The sequence below is a fragment of the Glycine soja genome, chromosome 19 (genome assembly GCF_004193775.1).
Source record: "Glycine soja cultivar W05 chromosome 19, ASM419377v2, whole genome shotgun sequence".
NCBI classification, from domain to species: domain Eukaryota; kingdom Viridiplantae; phylum Streptophyta; class Magnoliopsida; order Fabales; family Fabaceae; genus Glycine; species Glycine soja.
In genome coordinates this window covers 248,391-268,310 of record NC_041020.1, presented here as the reverse complement: position 1 = coordinate 268,310, position 19,920 = coordinate 248,391, and the positions used below count along the sequence as shown (strand labels likewise).

At 31.2% G+C, this 19,920-nt stretch overlaps 3 protein-coding genes and 1 pseudogene across 3 annotated transcripts; 1 reads left to right on the top strand and 3 right to left on the bottom strand.

Moving 5' to 3' along the window:
• The first annotated feature begins 325 nt into the window (after positions 1 to 325).
• LOC114400349 (alkane hydroxylase MAH1-like) lies at positions 326 to 1,834 on the top strand. The gene has a single exon (XM_028362787.1). It carries the CDS (start codon positions 326 to 328, stop codon positions 1,832 to 1,834), a length of 1,509 nt encoding a protein of 502 aa, XP_028218588.1.
• A 508-nt stretch (positions 1,835 to 2,342) lies between these two features.
• On the bottom strand, positions 2,343 to 2,888 carry LOC114400348 (U1 small nuclear ribonucleoprotein 70 kDa-like). The gene has a single exon (XM_028362785.1). It carries the CDS (start codon positions 2,886 to 2,888, stop codon positions 2,343 to 2,345), a length of 546 nt encoding a protein of 181 aa, XP_028218586.1.
• Positions 2,889 to 13,130: 10,242 nt separating this feature from the next.
• LOC114399634 lies at positions 13,131 to 15,022 on the bottom strand (annotated as a pseudogene).
• A 2,890-nt stretch (positions 15,023 to 17,912) lies between these two features.
• LOC114398420 (alkane hydroxylase MAH1-like) lies at positions 17,913 to 19,524 on the bottom strand. Its single transcript, XM_028360612.1, has one exon. It carries the CDS (start codon positions 19,503 to 19,505, stop codon positions 18,000 to 18,002), a length of 1,506 nt encoding a protein of 501 aa, XP_028216413.1. The 5' UTR covers positions 19,506 to 19,524; the 3' UTR covers positions 17,913 to 17,999.
• Between the last annotated feature and the right edge of the window lie 396 nt (positions 19,525 to 19,920).

The window sequence follows — 19,920 nt, the reverse complement described above, 5'->3', positions numbered from 1 at the left end:
ATGTCAAACATTTTCCTTATCCCAGAAAAGAGGCTTTATCTCTTACATCGCCCCCTTGATCATTTATTTATATTTATATGAACAGAAATTCATTGAACATCACAACTGTGATTGAGCCAACTTGAAAAATACTAGTATTTTAATTTAGAGCAATATCTTCAAGAAAAGCAAATATAAATGTATATTGATGAAGATAAAGACAAACATGTCTCTATATATAGTGACAATATCACACACAAAGATGGCAAGTCATTCACATTGAAAACCCTCTCTCAATTCGAGCATATATCCAAAATCCCAAAGGCAAACACTTTTTTTTTACGATATGGCCATGCTTCTGATCTATGCAGCCATAACAGCATCATTGTTCTGCTTCCTATACTTGTTTCATCGTAGAAGAAGCTGCAAACACCCTCTCATGAGGGACTACCCCATCCTTGGCATGTTACCACCAATCCTCTTCAACTTGTGGCGAATCCATGATTTTTGCACCGAGGTACTGAAAAAACAAGGTGGCACTGGGGAATTCAAAGGGCCATGGTTCACCAAAATGCACTATTTGATCACTTGTGACTCCCTCAACGTGCAACACATGCTCTGCAAGAGCTTTGACAACTACATCAAGGGACCCGAGTTTCGCGAGATTTTCGAACCCTTCGGAGATGGGGTTGTCACTGCCGATTCAGAGACATGGAAGTACTTCAGAACCGTCCTCCATTCCTTGATCAAACAAAGAAGGTTCGAAACGTTCGTCGATAAAACCGTTCAGAAGAAGGTGCACACAAGCCTTCTTCCGATATTGGATCATGTACAACAGCAAGGGGAGATGGTGGATCTTCAAGATGTCTTCAACCGGTTCACGTTTGATAACATATGCTCCACAATCGTAGGACATGATCCTAAGTGTCTTTCCATTGATTTCCCGGAAGTTGCAATCGAGAGGGCTTTCAATGAGTCCGAAGAGTCGATATTCTACAGACACACGGTGCCAAGCAGTGTGTGGAAGTTTCAGAAATGGCTCCAAATTGGACAAGAGAAGAAGATGACAGAAGCATGCAAAACCTTTGATGAATTCATATACTCATGCATAGCGTCCAAGCGACAAGAGTTAAGCAAGTGCAGTAGAGAAGAAATGGATAATGAAGCTCCCTTTGACTTGCTTACAGCTTTGATTACTGAAGAGAGAGGGCGTGTGCATGATGACAAGTTTCTAAGGGATGCTGCGTTTAACTTTTTTGTGGCGGGGAGAGAAACCATGACTTCAGCTCTCACGTGGTTCTTTTGGCTTGTTACTAAACACCCTTTGGTGGAAGCCAAGATTCTGGAAGAGATAAAAGATAATTTTGAGGCTAATTATGAAGGGGTTGTAGGAATTGAGGAGGTAAAAAAGCTAGTTTATCTGCATGGTGCATTGTGTGAAGCATTGAGGCTCTTTCCTCCTGTGCCTATTGAGCGGAAGCAGGCAATTAAAGATGACACACTTCCAAGTGGTCACCGTGTGAATGGAAACACAATGATATTGTTTTCTTTGTATGCAATGGGAAGGTGTGAAGAGATATGGGGGAAAGATTGCTTGGAGTTCAAGCCAGAGAGATGGATATCTGAGAGGGGAGAGGTTGTTTATGCACCAGCTTACAAATTCATTGCTTTTAATGCTGGACCCAGAATCTGCTTGGGAAAGGACTTGGCCTTTGTTCAGATGAAGATGGTGGCAGCTTCTATTTTGCGAAAGTATCGATTCCAGGTGGTGGAAGGGCATTCTCCTACTCCAAGCCACTCCATTGTTCTTCTCATGAAGAATGGTCTGAAGGCTAGGATTATGAAAAGATTATAATTAATAAGTTTGATACAAGAATTTCAATTTGATAATGATGATGGTGGTGGTGGAAGTGCTGGTTGTGTCCACATGCAAGTGTGTTTAATTAGCAGCGTATGTGTTTAGCAACGTTTTTATATGTAAGGGAGTAATCTTTTATTTCTTCTTTCCAGTGAACTTAATTATAATGTTCTATAAGATATGCATTTGGATTAAGAAAACATCTCCAGAAGTAAATATTATTTTTTAATTTGGTTTAACTATAAAGGAATTGAACCATTTGTGTTTATTAGAAGACATTTGTAGGCGCGGAAGGTCATATTGTTACCATTATAAGAAACTAACATATTAGCGACTGGTTAATGACTTTTTTAAACATTGGTGAAGCATTAGCAACGACCCCAAAGTTCTGCAAATAAAGTCAAAACTAATGTGTTTGTGTCAATTAGATGGAACAAAAGATGTGAGAGAAAGAGAGCTACTATGGCAGAGAAGAGAACAACTGCTAATCCATTGCAACAAGTTATCATCTCCTGTCACCATGATGCCTCCTATGAGGATAATCATCAGATACAATATCTTGTCTTTTATGCCCACGTTCTTCCCTTCTATGTTTGTAATCTTCATCATCCCTTCCATTCTTGTAATCTTCATCACCTGGACTTCCTTTTCTTCGTCCATAATCCATCTTCATATCTTGCTTTCCACTGTCTTCAGGTCTCTTACTATAATCTCCTTCATTCCTTCTCTCCAAATGGCTAGAATCCGTGTTTCTCCTATCATCTCGACTAGTTCGCCTTTCTCTATAGCTATCATCTTCATCTCTTTTTCTTGAGTCTTGCTCATCTTTCCCCCTGTAGCCATCGTCTTCATCTCTTTTTCTGGAGTCACACTCATCTTTCCACTTGTAATCATCATCTCCGCGTCTTCCCATGAGTCTATCTCTGTCTTTCGTGTCAGCAGGGGAATCCAAATCTCTTGCACCTCTTTCAGACCGTGCTTTGTTGTCTCCATTTCCCCCATGTCCCCTGCTTCTATCACCATACCTATCTCTGTTGTTTGAGTCTACCATATCCTGCTCTCTACGACTTATATGATCTTTTCTTTCAATCGGGTCATCCCCATCATGCCATTGGTTTTATATCTGCCTTGGACTTTGTGAGTTATCTCCATCAAAAACCATTTCATAAAAGAGAAAAAGTTATGAGTTTTCTTTTCATACCAAAGCAATTTTTTTTATGAATATAGACTTAGGGCTAAGCATGGGTTGGGTTCGGCCGGATTAGGGCTCAAAAGGTTCAATCCACAACAAATCCAATCCTTCCTATTTTGATTCGTCTTTGACAGTGTATCTTATTGGGTTAGACGGTTTAGCATTGAATAGGTCACGGTTTTTTGCGGGTGGGCTCGGGTGATTTTTCATCTTTAACACAAACTCAAGATGAAATGGAGAACAAATCATGCATTTTCTCGTGCAAACGCATGGAAATCTTGCTGCTTGAATGGGGAAATCATAGAAATGTACCATTCGTTGTCTCTCTAAGAAAGGGATGATGGCCATGGAGGGTCTAGAACGAAAACAAGAAATAAGAAATGGTGAAGCATTAGCAACGATCTCAGTGTACTGCAAATAAAGTAAAAACTAATGTGTTTGTGTCAATTAGATGGAACAAATGTGAGAGAAAGAGAGCTACTATGGCAGAGAAGAAAACAACTACTAATGCATCGCAACAAGTTATCATTGTCGACTTTAGAAAAGAGAATGAGAAGGGAAGGAGAGGTTGATGAATGATGATAATAAATTTGTCACACATAGGCCGTCCTCCTCCTCCTGATGTTCTCTATTATCACCATTGTCGACTTTAGAAAGGATTAAAACCTTCTTCATTCGTGTGGCTCCTCAGCAGTTGGCCTCCAAGGAGATCACTGATGTGTGTCTCTGCCATCTTCCAAACGAAACTTTCCCTCTTTTTCATGTCTTTGTTTTTTTTATCCCTTCATTTGTTTCCTTTCTTAGTATTGTCAAATTTCATCCATTCAAGCTTTTTTATTCTATATATTAGTCTATGGTGAGTTGAATTTGAAGCATAGGTTGTGAGAGATCTGTGATGGATTTTGAAGAAATCACTTCACTTGATTTATTGGAATGCTTGTTGGAACATTTGTTGTATTTGGCTTTGCAATTCATTCCCAAATCTTTTCCATTGTGTTAATTTTTTAATGGCTTAAATATGTTGGAGATCTTTAAAATATACTCGAATTTCGCAATGGATCCCTGGATTTTTTTTGTTTATCATTGGGTCCTTAAAACTTCAAAAGTTTTGTAGGAGATTCCCATTGTTAGTCTCTGTTCAAAACATGATGACGTGTCCGTTAGTTGGACACATCTGCCATACATGTATGAAGTCACGTTAGAGGTACACGTCATCTGATGCTATCATCCAAAAGCTATTTAAAAAAACATTTTAAAAAGAAATTTTTTTGATACGTTGTCATTTTGGATTGTTTGATTTCTATGGCACTTGTCATCAATGGCACCATCGTGGTCGAACTCCCCCAACTTGAAACCTATGGACTTTCTTCGTCTTGGTCGAACTTTGTTGTCATCATCCTCACCTCCCTCCTTTGCGCTTACACCAAACGTCGAGGAGAAACGAAAAACCCTCCCCCATGCTTCCTTCTTCAAGGCCAAACATGAGGCCCACCAGCCTACATCGCGTCGAAAATCCTTTGTTGTGTTGGATGATAATATTAAAACTCCAGCTTTGATAATAACAAAAATCAAGAAAAGCACAAACTAGAAACAAAGTTGTCCAAAAACAAATGGGTTTCTGAATTCGCAAAAATCGTCAGGTAGAATGTGAAACCCTAATTTTGGAACCTTCAACAAAAATTAACAAACACACCTTCTAAGGAACAACGAAGAAGAAAAGCCACGCGCCCTGATGCGGTTGCAGCAATCGCTAGTGACAAAGTTGAGCTGGCGATCGTAGTAGCCAACGGAGATCCAAGCCTTCTCCCATCGACTTATTATTTTAGCTTTGCAAAGGAATTTGGGAGAGAAAATAAATAAATTAGGCTCTTTCATGCGGGAGACCAAAGTTAGAGTATACTAGTAGATGCAGGTGTAAATTGGAATAATTATAAACAGAGAAAAATCATTAACATTACATCAAAGAATAACTCTGGTAGGCTAAGTTTCGAACATTCTCATCTTCTAAATTTCTTTCTACAATAATATTAAATTTTCTCATCTTTTCTGTCTTTAATTAATCAATTTAAATTCTTGTTTAAATTCTCCTATTGTTTGATTTAATTTTCTGTCAATTTAAATTTTTGTTTTTCTCATAACCTTTTCAAAACAATTTTCTTTAACTATTTTTAATAATAAAATATTCATCTACCTTAGTACAAACAAAGTCCATGTGTATTCGACACTCGGACGTTCATTTTAACTTTACTACTTTAGACGAATTTGTGCACTTGCCAATCCATCTACAGGAGTCGGCGTAGAGGGAGAGCCCGAGCCCGCAAAGGTAGGTGGGGAGCAAAACAACAATGTTTCGAGGGGTAAGGATGAGGGTTAGGATCGTAATAAGGCTACCTTTGTCGTGTATATTGCTAACGTGTCCAACTAACAAACAATTCATCACGTTTTAGACGGAGAATAACGGTAGCAATCTTCTACAAAACTTTTGAAGTTTCAGGGACCCAACGAGAAGTAAAAAAAATTCAGGGATCAATTGCAAAATTTGAGTATATTTTTGGGATCTCCAACATATTTAATCATTTTTAATTGATTTATCTACTCGTAAATAATATTTAAAATTAAATTGGCTACCTATGTTCGTTCTATTTAAATTCCGATACTAGTTGTCTTCAACCTTTTGCCATCTATAATTCTTCTTTTCAAAAATTTGTCCATCTTAATGGTTGACCTTACAGAGAAGGTGAGAGTATTTTGGACAAAAAAATCATTAAAAAACATATGCTAGACACATGGTTTTTTGGGGTTAACATGATATACTTTGTTATAGGGCTAGAGATGTTTGTGCAACAAATTTATATCAACTAGAGTTTTTTTTTAGGGTTTCAAAAAAGAGAAATATTGAGTGTAATAAGTGATAAATACAGGATTACCAATGTAATTTGTTCTAAAATTTATTATCCAAGCATGATTCATTAATTAGTGACGACTTACAATTAATTTTTTAAAAAAGTTATTAATTTTTGTCGACTTATTATTAGCCTAATTGTCACTAATTGCATTAATCTCAAACTCGTCTCTAATTGTTTGTTATTATTTTGCATTTTTCTTTTAATGTACCATGGGTCATTTAATGTTTGTTCTTATGAAGAATGGTTTGAAAGTTTGCATAACAAAACAAGAAATTTTATACATAAGAATTTCAATTTGATATAAAAAAATTGTTGTTTGCACATACTTGTTATTTAGACAATGCAGTGATATGTAAAATAAGTTGACGGCTAGCGTAAACCACTTGTCCATGTAGTTTATCGTAGACCATTTAATAGCCTTCAAATTAATCTATAACACATCCTTTTACTGTAGACTCCCATTGTAGACCAAACTCTTTCTTCTGACATTATTTTTTATTGTGCGCCGCCGTTAAAGCCAGAATCTGAAAACATATCACTATTTTTTTTCTCTCTTTTTCTCCCAATTATTCCCATTCTCCTTCCTTCTTTCTAGAAAGTTCATCTTTGTCATTCTGTGCAACAACCCCAAATATCATTACATGAAACACTAAGACTTTAAAGTAAAAAGATTCATTATTTATCCCTTCAAAACTCTTGAATCAGTTTAATTAATTAATGAAAATACATGTAACTTTTTTTTCCATGCATACAACAAGCATGTCATATAAACTTCATCCAAAAAAAAGTCTTCAAGTCGTAAACCATATAGGTGCACATGCTCTAAGACACTACATCATCAAAACATCACAAACAAATCTCTCAACAAAACTCAAGAATCTTATTTAGGAAATAAATACAACACAGATCCATGAAAATATATAAACCCTAAGTTGGTCCATACTAAGACAAAATATAAATAAATGATGAAGGGTCGGATCTTTCCCTTAAGTCGACCACTAAGTCCACATCAATCACAAATGACATGTCCCTTAGAGGCTACATCATAATCTACTCTCATATCAAATGACAAGATCATCACAGTTCAACAAAAAAATACAAGGTAAGTTCATTTTAAAAGGAAACAGCATATAAAGAAATATAAGATCAAGATGTTAAAAAAAGATATAGAAATTCTCCATTTATCCAATAGCCACATACTAATACAACTCATCAAGTAACATATCATTCTTAAGTCACACTTATTGATGCACATGTCTAAATATTATGTTATATCATGTTGACTATTTATTCCTGAAATATTTCAATCTTTTGAACGATTAACCCAAGTGCATTCTTTAACATAGTCACACTCCATAATTGGACCATTTAGGGAGACTTAAGAATGATGTAAATATTCTATTTATTTAAATATTTATTATTTTTTCTTTCTATTTTTCTCTTGATATTGTATTATTTTTATATAACTTATATATATATATATATATATAATTAATTAATTAAACCGTCTCTTTCCTCTATCTTAATGTAAGAGAATCCACATCTCTATAAAATAAAATTGGAAAACATTAAATGTTTTGGCAAATTGGTGAGATTTTTATATAATATTTTATATTTTAGAAAAAAATTTATTTTTAAGTGATTATAATTTTTAAAATTTTAGGTAATTTTGAACTTTTTATTATTTTTCGTTAAATATAAAATATTTATGAAAAAATTATAATGTAACAATTAAAATAAACGGTATAATATTAGAAGATCATAAATGATACTTTTTTTATTAAATTATTGAGAATTAGAATGGAAAAAATATCGGGAAATTGTATATCGGGGAAATCGTGAAGGAATTATAACATCCTATGAAGAAAAAAAAAGGAAATAAAATAGGGGATTAAAATGTGTGTATAAAATAAAATAAGGTCTATAATAATATTTAACAAAAAAACATTTTGAGAACAAAATGGTATATATATATCACAAAAATATACTAGTATTTTAAAATAAAAATATTTTTGTTCATTAATTATCTCATTTTGACGTGCACGTGACATTTTTTCTAATCTTTTGAAGTTTATTATAAGTTGTATATCGTCGAAGAATGGGTGGCAATTGATGAACAGCCATTTTCTCCCAACCACCTACCTTTTTTTCGCAAGCCATGCTGGTCCTACTTCATTTTGATTTATCTGTTTTGAAAAAAAAATAATTAAGAGAAAAAAATTAATAACAAATTTTTTATAATCATCTAATTATAACTCATTATGAATTAATTAATTTTTAAATGATTTTTATTTATTAATTTTTTTATAATTATATTACTTGTCATATCTTTTGTTTTTCTCTACTTTTAATTTTCCCAGCTCCCTGTCTTTTCAACTTAATTTACTTTTAACTGTAAAAAGTTATTAAATAATCTGAAACCATTATATTTTTTTACTAATTTTAAACTAATATATCCGGTAAGAAAACTAATATATAATTAAATATTATTAATTATTTTAATAATTTAAAAAACTTAAATACATGTTAGCTAAAAGTTAATCAGGATCGTAGCAATTTAATTTCTCTTTAATAAGAGTGGTCGACGATTATCACTTATTTTCAGATAAACTAAAGTTATGAAACCACGTTGTGGGCATTGCATAGTTATGGTAAGGGGCATTGTACATGTCCTATACTTTTGTTGGGTTTCAATCTCACCTCATTTGTCAGATTGAGTTAATTTCTTATGGGCATCCATAACCTATTCAATTTGTGATCACAGACTATGGGCCAATTAAAAGAACCAAAAATTAATGCTCATAGATTGGAACAACCGAAGAATATAGACTAGAAACATAGAAATTAAAGCCTTCATTGTTACGGATTTGAAGTTTTAAGTAAAGCAAATATCTTCAACAAAATGTTCATTTAATTAGATGAGAATGTCTACGAATTAGACTCAACTAATAATTTATAGATTTTTATGCCTCGTGAATTTACAATGATGATCGAATATGTTTATAAAATATCTAAGTTTTTTTAATATTATTAGTTATTCATTAATAAATAGTATTAACTTTATTTTAGAATAAGAATTTCCCTATCAGCCTAAAAAGGCCTATTAGTGATTCCACTGTTCTCATATTATTACGTAATACATGTATTTTGTATATGTATTATATACAATTATGTATATAAAACATAATATATTACTTATTTAAAGTCTATTTTTTTAATAATGCATTTAAACTTATGACACAAATTTATCTTTCAATATATCTTATAATTAAGTTTGACTCTTTATGTAAGACAACATTCTTAATAATTAAGATAGGTAAATAAATATATGATTTTAATCTACTATAATAAATTTAATTGAATAATATACAATACTTTTCAAATGGTTTAAGGTGATTTTACCTTTTCAATCAAATAAAACTTGATTTGGCTAATTGAGTTTGACGTAAGCTAGATCATAGATATCTCTAAGATGACTTGACCTATTTTCACCTTTAACAATGAGACTTAATATTTTTTTTCCTTATATAAAGTAGATTTACAAACTCAATCTTTCTTCATAAATAATTTCTTGAAATTTATAATAAAATTTATAAATTTTTAAATATGAGAATGTGCAAATGCATCCTTTGTCTTTAATAAATTACAGGTAAATATCTTGAATTTTGTATTTTTCCCCTTCCATTTTTATTATATTTGAATCCACTGTTCAAGTTTGTCATTCTCTTTATTTCTTTATTATTTTTATGAGTATCTTAATTTAAAAGTAAAATTGTTTCTTTAATATCTCTTTATGTATAATACATTAAAATCTTGACTTGCATTTTTAATCACCTAATTATCATCATTTTGTAAATTTTATCAATTATGTTTTTTTCTTTAAGTTTTATCACTAAGTTTTTAATTTTTCATATTTTATCATCTAATTTTTTTTTCACAAATTTTACCACCTAAGTTTTAATTTTTATGAATTTTACCATTATGTTGGTAACAAAATGATTTCATTTCAAAAAAAAAAATTATAACTTTTTTTAATAACTCATCATTCATAAAATATACAAAATTAAAATCTTGGGTGGTAAAATTTGCAAAAAAAAACTTGAGTTTTAAAATTTAAAAAATAATAAAGTTGGGTGGTAAAATATATAATTAAGCTTAAAATCTTATGACTTAAACATTTATAGGTTATGATAATAATTGCAAATTATAAAAGTTGACAAATCTTATGACTTAAAATATGCATAACCTATCTTAATTTTCATATTTATGATAATATTTATTAAAATAAATTGTCCTCACTAGGTCTCAGATTTTCCATTGCCGGCCTAAGGAATTCACATAGATAAAAAAAAAAAAAGCTGGCATTAATATGGTACTTTTACTTCTTGAATTTTTTTCAAATTTTAATTTTTGTTTCTAACTTTTAACACTAATAATATCTTTATGCCTCTCTAATATTTTAGGAAATATCTCTAAAACTATCATTTTTCCCACATATATAAAGATCAAAGTTTAGATGTTTCAAAAAAATATAAAGATTAAAACTAATACTTTAAAACTCCACTACAAAATCCAAAATTTGAAAAACTTTGACTAAAAAAACTATTAACCCAAAGAACTGGATTAATCAATATAATTAAAATCAAAGTTGTAAGGTAGCTAACAATTTAACCGATTTGATATGTATAACCGACCCATATATATATATATATATATATATATATATATATATATATATATATATATATATAATATTTATCCGTAATAATAAAAAAGAAATATAAAAGATTTATAGCAACTCATGTGTTATGCTTACCAAACTGAGTTAGACCCCTCGGTAGATTGAAGATACGTTTGGTACAAATAAAAAAATTAATTTGATAAAGAACAAAATTTAGGTTGTCTTTTTTATATTATTTTTTAAAAAAATTAAAGTTTTACAATGTCAATTTATAATTCTAATTGTTATTTTATAATTCTAATTGTTATTGTGCAAATTACCAAATTAAAATTACAATTTTATATAATTAAGAAAACTAGAGTAAATTACTCTTGTATTTTTTTTAGAATGCACACCATAACAATTTTTTTAACATATTCAATCTCCCTTGTTGGAACACACGATGTTGTAATATTTTTCAAATAATTAAAAGAGATTAATATAAGGGCCGGGGGTCTCGGATGTAAAAGTTTTTATATTAGCTATTCATAACTATTAAACTTTTTATATGCAATTTAAAAAGGCATATATAACTATACTTGATTATTTTTCTTCTAATAAAGTCACAAAGATGTTAATTATATGTCTGTGTATATATAATACTTAGTATAAAAAATTTAATTAAATATATGAGGACGGCACTTAACTAACAATAATAGTTGTGTGTAGGCTATGGTTTTTCTTTTTATGCCTCAATCTTGACTTGTACCCATTTCAATGACTAATTTTGCCTTGCCCGAGACGCATGCAGAAAGTTGTCTAACTTCACCGTCAGTCGATAGGGGCCACCGCTAGAATATCCTTCTTGGTTCTTCTTCTACCCTCTATCCTCTAAGGATTCCTTTGGTTTAAAGGAATAAAAGAATTGTAAAAGTAAATTAAAATATAAAAAAAAATATTTTAATTAAAATATAATATAAAAGTGTGTAATTTATGCTAGTTTTTAAAACTTTCATTTCAAATACATCCAACTATACTTAAATCAAACACTATCTAAAAAGACATTAATTGTATTTAATTATCAAACCCACGTAATTGTATCTAAAAAGACATTAATTGTATTTATCAACAAAACCTTGCGTGTAGGTCTTCTTTGGCATAGGAGTGGTGTCATTGTGCCTTTTAACAAGGTCCGCTCTAGAATACTTGGAGTTAATGAATGAGAGAGTTAGCCATGCTGGTTATTCTTGAAACCCTATATATGATTCTACGTACGTAAGCAAAAGCCTAGAAGAGATATATACATTTGAAGCAAAACTATATATTTATATTTTACGTATACTATATATTTTCTTATTTAGTAAAGTTTTTCTTTTATATTTTATTTGCTGAACATTAATTTTAAAGAGTGATTGTAACATTGTTTAAATTAATGCCAGAGATCGAGGTGGATGTGAAAAGAGTATTATGCAATATCCGCCATCTATTTCAAATTCAGGCCACATGACTTGCTTTGGCAAAGAATCCTATGCAACCATCTATTCTATAAATCTTGTCAAAACTTTTCAGACGTACAATAACGTTTTGGCAGATTATCATTTTTCTACAAATACGTCATTAGATACATAAGTAAATACTTTTTGGCAATTTAAGGTTTTTGGCCTATTATCGTTTTTCTAATAATTACATAAGAATGAATAATTGATTTCCTTTGATCCTGGAAAAAAGATGCCACTCAATTATAACTTTGTTATTGAAAAAAAAAAGATTATTTCCGCAGTTATATTTTACAACTTAAAACCATCTAACTGTATGCATTTTTTTTCGTCAGACACCATAATTGTCTTTTAATTTATTGAGTCTAAATTAATCTTATTCGTGTAAATATTGTTAGCCCAAAATTTTTTTACGTAAAAAGAAAATTAAACACAAATTATTTAATTAAATAAATTGTTTTTCACATGTTTGTTCAACTGAATTTTACATCATTATGTAAATATTATGAATTATTATTATATGCATTATTTAGTTCACTAAAACAAACACTAATAAACAAATTTAATCAGGTAGAGACTAACTCCCTGTCTCAAAAGTCAATACAATAAGCACCCATATAATAAGTGTTGGGTAACTTTTTTTTTCTCTATCCATAAAGTACAAATTATTCATTTTTTTTATTAAATAGTCGGATTATCTATACGATGTACGGATTATTTTTTTAAAATTACTGTCCATTTTAATTAAATTTGTGAGTCGATCACTCTTACTTATTCTAACTCAATATTTATTAATTATGGGATTTTTTTCCAAAATATCAATGACAAATTTTAGTAATCAAAATTAAAAAAAAAACAGATAGATGGAGGACTTTCATGATATACTTATTGAAACAATATTCGATAAAAAAAATACTTATTAAAACAACAAAAGAGTATTTCCTAATTATTTTATGAATCCAAATTCATCTTATACATCTTTAGGTTTGTTTTATAAGCAAAAACTTTATTCATAAACAAATTACATGATAGAGAACCCTAATATAAAATCTAACACTGTCATACAAAAAGACAAGGAAAGATATATACATGATACAGATCAATACACCATAAAGAAATGGAAACACGAACAAATAAGAATGAATACATCATTAGGTTTAACAGATATAAATGACACTCTATCTTGTACATGTTTTTGTACTTTTGGAGAGTGAAATTCTCACGTCAAATTAAAATTCCTTTTTTGTTATCTGTACCTTTATAAACCATCCTTCATAAGAAGAACAATTGAAAGGCTTGGAGTAGCAACAAAACCCTCCACCACTTGGATACGATCGATACTTGTGCAAAATAGCAGTTGTCACCATCTTCATTTGAATGAAGGATGAGTCTTTGCCCAAACAAGTCCTGGGTCCTGCATTAAAAGCAATAAATTTGTAAGATGGTACGTAAAAAATACCTCCTTTCTGTGAGATCTATATCCATCTCTCTGGCTTAAACTCCAAACAATCTTCTCCCCATATTTCTTCAAATCTTCCCATTGAATGCAAAGAAAATAATATCATTGTTTTGGGATTAACTCGATGACCACTAGGAAGCATGTCGGTTTTGATTGCTTGCTTGCGCTCAAAAGGTATAGGAGGAAAGAGCCTCAATGCTTCACATAAAGCACCATGCAGACAAACTAGCTTTTTCACTTCCTCCACACTGAATACCCCTAGTGATGACTTTTCATTGGTCCCAAACTTCTCTTTCATCTCCCCAAGAATCTTTTTTTCCACTAAGTGGTTTGTCACAACAAGCCAAAAGAACCACGTGAGAGCTGAAGTTATGGTATCTCTCCTAGCCACAAAAAGATTAAACACGGCATCCCTTAGAAATCTATCGTCATGTCCCTTTCCTTCTCTCATCAAAGCTGTTAGCAAGTCCACATGATGACCTTCACCCTTTTCATCTTAGATGCTATACGTGCATGTATGAATCGATCAAATGTTTTGCACGCTTCCGTGATCTTTTTCTCTTGACCAATTTGAAGCCATTTCTGCAGCTTCCAAACACACTTTGGCGTTATGTGTCTGAAGAATATGGACTCTTCGGCTTCATTAAAAGCCTTCTCAATTGCAACTTCAGGAAAATCAATGGAAAGGCAATTAGGGTCATTTCCAAGAACTAAAGAACATATGTTATCGAAAGTGAAGCGATTGAAGACATCTTGAAGATCCACCTGGCTCCCTTGTTTCTGTAGATGATCCAACATTGGAAGGAGGCTATTTTGCACCTTATTGAGAATGGTTTTCTCTAGAAACGCCTCGAAGCTTTTCTGCTTAAAGAGGGAATGGAAGAGATCACTGTTGGAACCCCATAGCATGTTGCCATCAAAAGCAAAACTCCGTATTTCTTCTAGAGAATCTCCTAATTGTTCCAGAGCAACTAAAAAGAGATTCTTTAACCAGAAAGAATTCAATTCAGATGTAGGATACCTATCCAGAAGTTTTTGCAACTCAATCATGTATGATGGAATCATCAAAGATTTTACCTTTTCGAACTCTGTAACTCACTATAGACTCGAGAAACAAAGAGAAGATGTGTACAAACGAGATATCCAGCAACAAGGAGAAGGAAAAGGATTGAATAGAAGAACTCCTGAACATTTAGCGATCTCAGATGTGTCGATATTAATAGTAACTTATTATTTCGATGAATAATTTCTTCGGACAGAAGAAGATTATGTAAACAATTACCCAGAATCTCACTTACCAGATTCCATATCTCACTTATCAGATTCTATTGTGGAAGACACAATGAAATCTGACGAATTCGCCATAATATATCTGACCCATGCATAATATCATGAAAAATGATACAATTTTTTTACTACTACTTAGTATCTACAATAGATCTGAAAAAGTATCTAAAAATATGAAATTTAGATATTTGTACATGTAAGTTTCTAAAGTTAATCTCTTTTGCTCAGTTTTGTTCCTAAACTTATATTATTATTATTATTATTATTATTAATTAAGTTCCTAAACTAGGGACTAAATGAAAAAAAAGGATTAATTTCAAGGACTTAAATGGAATCTTAAAAAAAAATAGCGACTTATTTGAGTTTTTTTTAATTGTAGGTAAGGGAAAAAATGATTGCATGATACAAATTTAGGAACTTAATTGGTTATTTACTCTACTTTCTATGAAAAAAATTCTAAATTATATTTTGCCCACATTGAAAGAAATTTTTGGATCTGTCACATTGCTTAGATATAATTTGATGAAAAGAAAAATATAAAGAAAAAAGTATCAAATATGTGCTTATAATGTGTAAGTGTTCATATATACATTACTCGAAATGTTTTGGGACACCGTATCTCTTAGAAAGAAATATAAGAAAGAAAAATACTAAATATAATAAATAATATAATATGATATAAAGAAAATTAGAAAATATTAAATAAGTGTTTGTAAAATTAAGTTGTCCATAAATCAGTACATATTATTCAAGAACAAAATGAGAAACACCAATAAACACTTCAGCAGTACATTTTTTTTTATAGAGAAAGTAAGTTATTTCATTTCATTCATATATAATAACATAATGGATACATGAAAAAATATTTTTTTATTAATAAATATTAATTTGTTATGATATTGAAGTTAATTTTATTAGTAAAGGGAATCGAATGTAAGACTTTTTTCATCTTTTTTTCTTTAATTCTTAATTATCTCATTCACCTTATATGTAGTTCACCTTATTTATCATTGAATTTGAAAAACTATATAAGTACTGTTTACAATTTGACAAAATAAGATTAAATATGTGTTTATAATGTGTAAGTGTCCATATATAAATTACTAGATATAATAAATAATATAATATAATATAATATAAAGGAAAATAAAAAATATATAAAAATATTAAATAAGTGTTTTTAAAATTAAGTTGTGCTTAAATTTGTACATATTATTCAAGAACAAAATGAGAAACAACAATAAACACTTCAGCAGTACATTTTTTTTATAGAGAAAGTAAGTTATTTCATTTCATCCATATATAATAACATAATTTCATTCATATATAATAATATAATGGATATATGAAGAAATATTTTTTAATCAATAAATATTAGTTTATTATAATATTAATGCTAGTTTTATTAATAGAGGAAATCGAATGTGAGACTTTTTTTATCTTTTTTATTTATTCATAATCATCTCATTCACTTTAATTATATCTGATTCACCTCATTTATCATTGGATTTGAAAAATTACAAAGTACCTTTTACAATTTGACAAAATAAGATCAACAATTTCACAAAATGATATTAATGTAAAATATGTTTATTTTATTTTCCATACTTAAAACACTTTAAATAGTATTTATTTTGTTATTATTTAAAACATTTTAAGGATGAAAAATAAAACAAACATATTTTATAAGGAATAAAATGAAGAATTTTTTTTTAAGAATAAAAATGAAAAGAAAAACTCAAATTAGAGAGACAAAAAATATATTGAATTACTTTGCAAATGATGTTATGGATACCAAGAGAGCTAGCTGACCCACATCAGAAATTTATATAGTCCGATCCCCACAACTGGGCTTCTTTGGGATCTTAAAGTCCAGGTTGAAGAACAGTTTGTGCCTTAATGAATGTTCCATTGTGATCACGCAGAACCACACCCCCACATCAAAACACTGGCCTTCCTTAGCACATTCGATGAAACCTGGTTGAGGTGGTTCCCAGTTTGTTGTCTGCGGAAATGCACGATGCATGTGTGTTGAGTTCGTGCTGCTTGACGAATGTATTTCCATCTATTGAAGTATTGCAAGCTTGTGTAGAAACCGCTACATGTGAAGGAGAATTAACTTCATCCCAAATTTTACTGTTTAGGCTTTCCATATACAGTGGAGAGTAATTGCAAAAGTATCTCGTGATTCCATAGGAAGAGAATTCAACAAATTAAAAATTAGCTCATTTATACCTTCGATTGGGTACCTGTATCTGTTGTTCCAGTAAATGCCACAGGCCAGGTTGTAGCCAATTCAATATCTTTTGCACATTGATCCAGTCTTATCCCTTATATTTTGGTCTTGATCAAGTTGGGTTTGACTTTGAATTATTAGCTTGATCAAAGTTTCGGATCACGCAAGGACAAGGGTAAATAGATCCCAACACACCCTTTCTTTACCCTTAGTGTTGATTAATAATTTTTTTATTAACCAATGTTAATTTATTATAAGTTTTGTTTGAAATATTCGTTTTGGAGAATTTAAACTTGTAACCTCTATTTCTTTTCTTCTTTCTTTACCCAAATTGACTAATGATTTTTATTATTTTTATATAAAAATCACATTATAACTATTATAACTATCAAAATTCTTTATCAAAATATTTAACACAATTATATTAAACTTAAATTCACTTGATTAAGTTAAAATATCATATGTTGATTTACAAGCTCGACAGTTTGGGTAACATATTTTTCACATCAAATATGAGTTATCATTTATTTGGTACATGAATTATTCCATTTTCCTATTATTGTAATATTAGTGTGTACTATCCTCTATTCTCTATTTGTCAACAACAAATATATATCAAACTTTTAATATGATTTCCACTCCTAGTTATGTGTTTTTTAATCAGCCGCAAGCTTGAGACTTTAATTTATTTAAAGCATCTTAAGTTTAATTTATTTGTACTAATGAATGTTGGTGTTATAATATATAGTTATTGAAACAAGAAAGGATTATTTTCTATTTGTACCAAAAAAAAAATAAAGGATTATTTCTTATTTATTTTTTCAAACCAAATGCTTCAAATTATACATCATAAAGTATGCAGCCACGTGACAAATTATATTTGCACGTTTTTGTACTATTTCTGAGATCGGAATTCCCACGCCATATTAAATTTCTCTTTTTGTTATCATTACCTTCAAACCATCCTTTATGAGAAGAACAATGGAAAGGCTTGGAGTAGCAACATAATCTTCCACCACTTGGACATGATACTTGTATAAAATAGCAGCTGCCACCATCTTCATTTGAATGAAGGACAAGTCTTTGCCCAAGCAAGTCCTAGGTCCTGCATTAAAAGCTATGAATTTGTAAGATGGCACATAGACAATACCTCCTTTCTCTGAGATCCATCTCTCTGGTTTGAACTCCAAACAATCTTTTCCCCATGTTTCTTCAAGTCTTCCCATCGCATACAAAGAAATTAATATCATTGTTCTTGGATTAACACGATGACCACTAGGAAGCATGTCAGCTTTAATTGCTAGCTTGCGCTCAAAAGGTATAGGAGGAAAGAGCCTCAATGTTTCGCATATAGCACCATGCAGATAAACTAGCTTTTTAACCTTCTCTACACTTAAAACCCCAAGCGTCTTTTCATTGGTTTCTAACTTTTCTTTGATCTCTTCAAGAATCTTGGCTTCCACTAAGGGGTTTGTGGCAACAAGCCAAAAGAACCACGTGAGAGCTGAAGTTATGGTATCTCTTCCAGCCACAAAAAGATTAAACACAGCGTCTCGTATAAATCTATCGTCGTGTGTTTGTTTTTCTCTCATCAAAGCTGTTATCAAGTCAACATGATGAGCTTCACCCATTTCATTGTCGTTGCTTAGCTCTACCCTCTTGGAAGCTATGCATGCATGTATGAATTGATCAAGTGTTTTACATGCTTCTGTCATCTTCTTCTCTTGACCAATTTGAAGCCATTTCTGCAGCTTCCAAACACACTTTGGCACTGTATGTCTGTAGAATATGGACTCTTCTGCTTCGTTAAAAGCCTTCTCAATTGCAACTTCAGGAATATCAACGGAGAGGCAATTGGGGTCATATCCAAGAACTAAAGAACATATGTTATCGAAAGTGAAGCGACCGAAGACATCTTGAAGATCCACCACCTTCCTTTGTTGGTGCATATGATCCAACATTGGAAGGAGGCTATTCTGCACCTTATTCTGAATGGTTTTCTCCAGAAAAAACTCGAAGCTTCTGTTTTTAAAGAGAGAATGGAAGAGATCCCTGTTGTATTTCCAGGCCTCGGAATCAGCGGTGAAAATCCCGTCTCCGAAGGCTTGAAAAATGTCACGGAAGACGGGTCCCTTGACGTAGTTGTGGAAATTCTTGCTCATGACGTGGTGCACGTTGATGGGGTCACTAGAGATCAAACAGTTCATGATGGTGAACCAAGGTCCAGTGAACTCACCAGTGCCCCCATGTTGTTTCAATACATCGGATATTAAATCATGGGCGCGCCACAAATTGCAGAGAACTGGTGGTAGCATGCCGATGATGGGGTAGTCAGGGAAGAGAGGGTGTCTGCAACATCGTTTCCGATGTAGGAAGTATAGCATGCAGAGGACTGCTGTAACTATTACAGCCTCATAAACAAGCATGGCCATCGTAAATCAAAAAAACAAAAGCTTTTGTTGTGGGGGGTGTCGGTGATCTGTATCGTATCCTCCTCGTATCTGGATTTGTCCTCTTATAGAAGATTAGGGAAAGGTGGTGGACTCCAATCTTTAATTAAAACTTTAAGAAGGAAAGAGAGAAAAGTACGTTGGTAAAATAAGTCATATATGTGTGATTCGGCATTTAGGTTTTAGTTTCATTCTCAACTTGGGGGAGTTCTAACTAAGGCTTCCTTGGTTAGAGAGGAAATAAAAACTAATTGAGATCAAATTTTTTAATTAAAGTTAAATGTAAAATTGTGAATTTTATCCTATTTAATTCCATTTTTTTATGTAAATCCTAAAAATATTATTTTACACTGAAATGAAGATTTGTTGAGTGTTAAATATAAGTCCTAAATCCTTC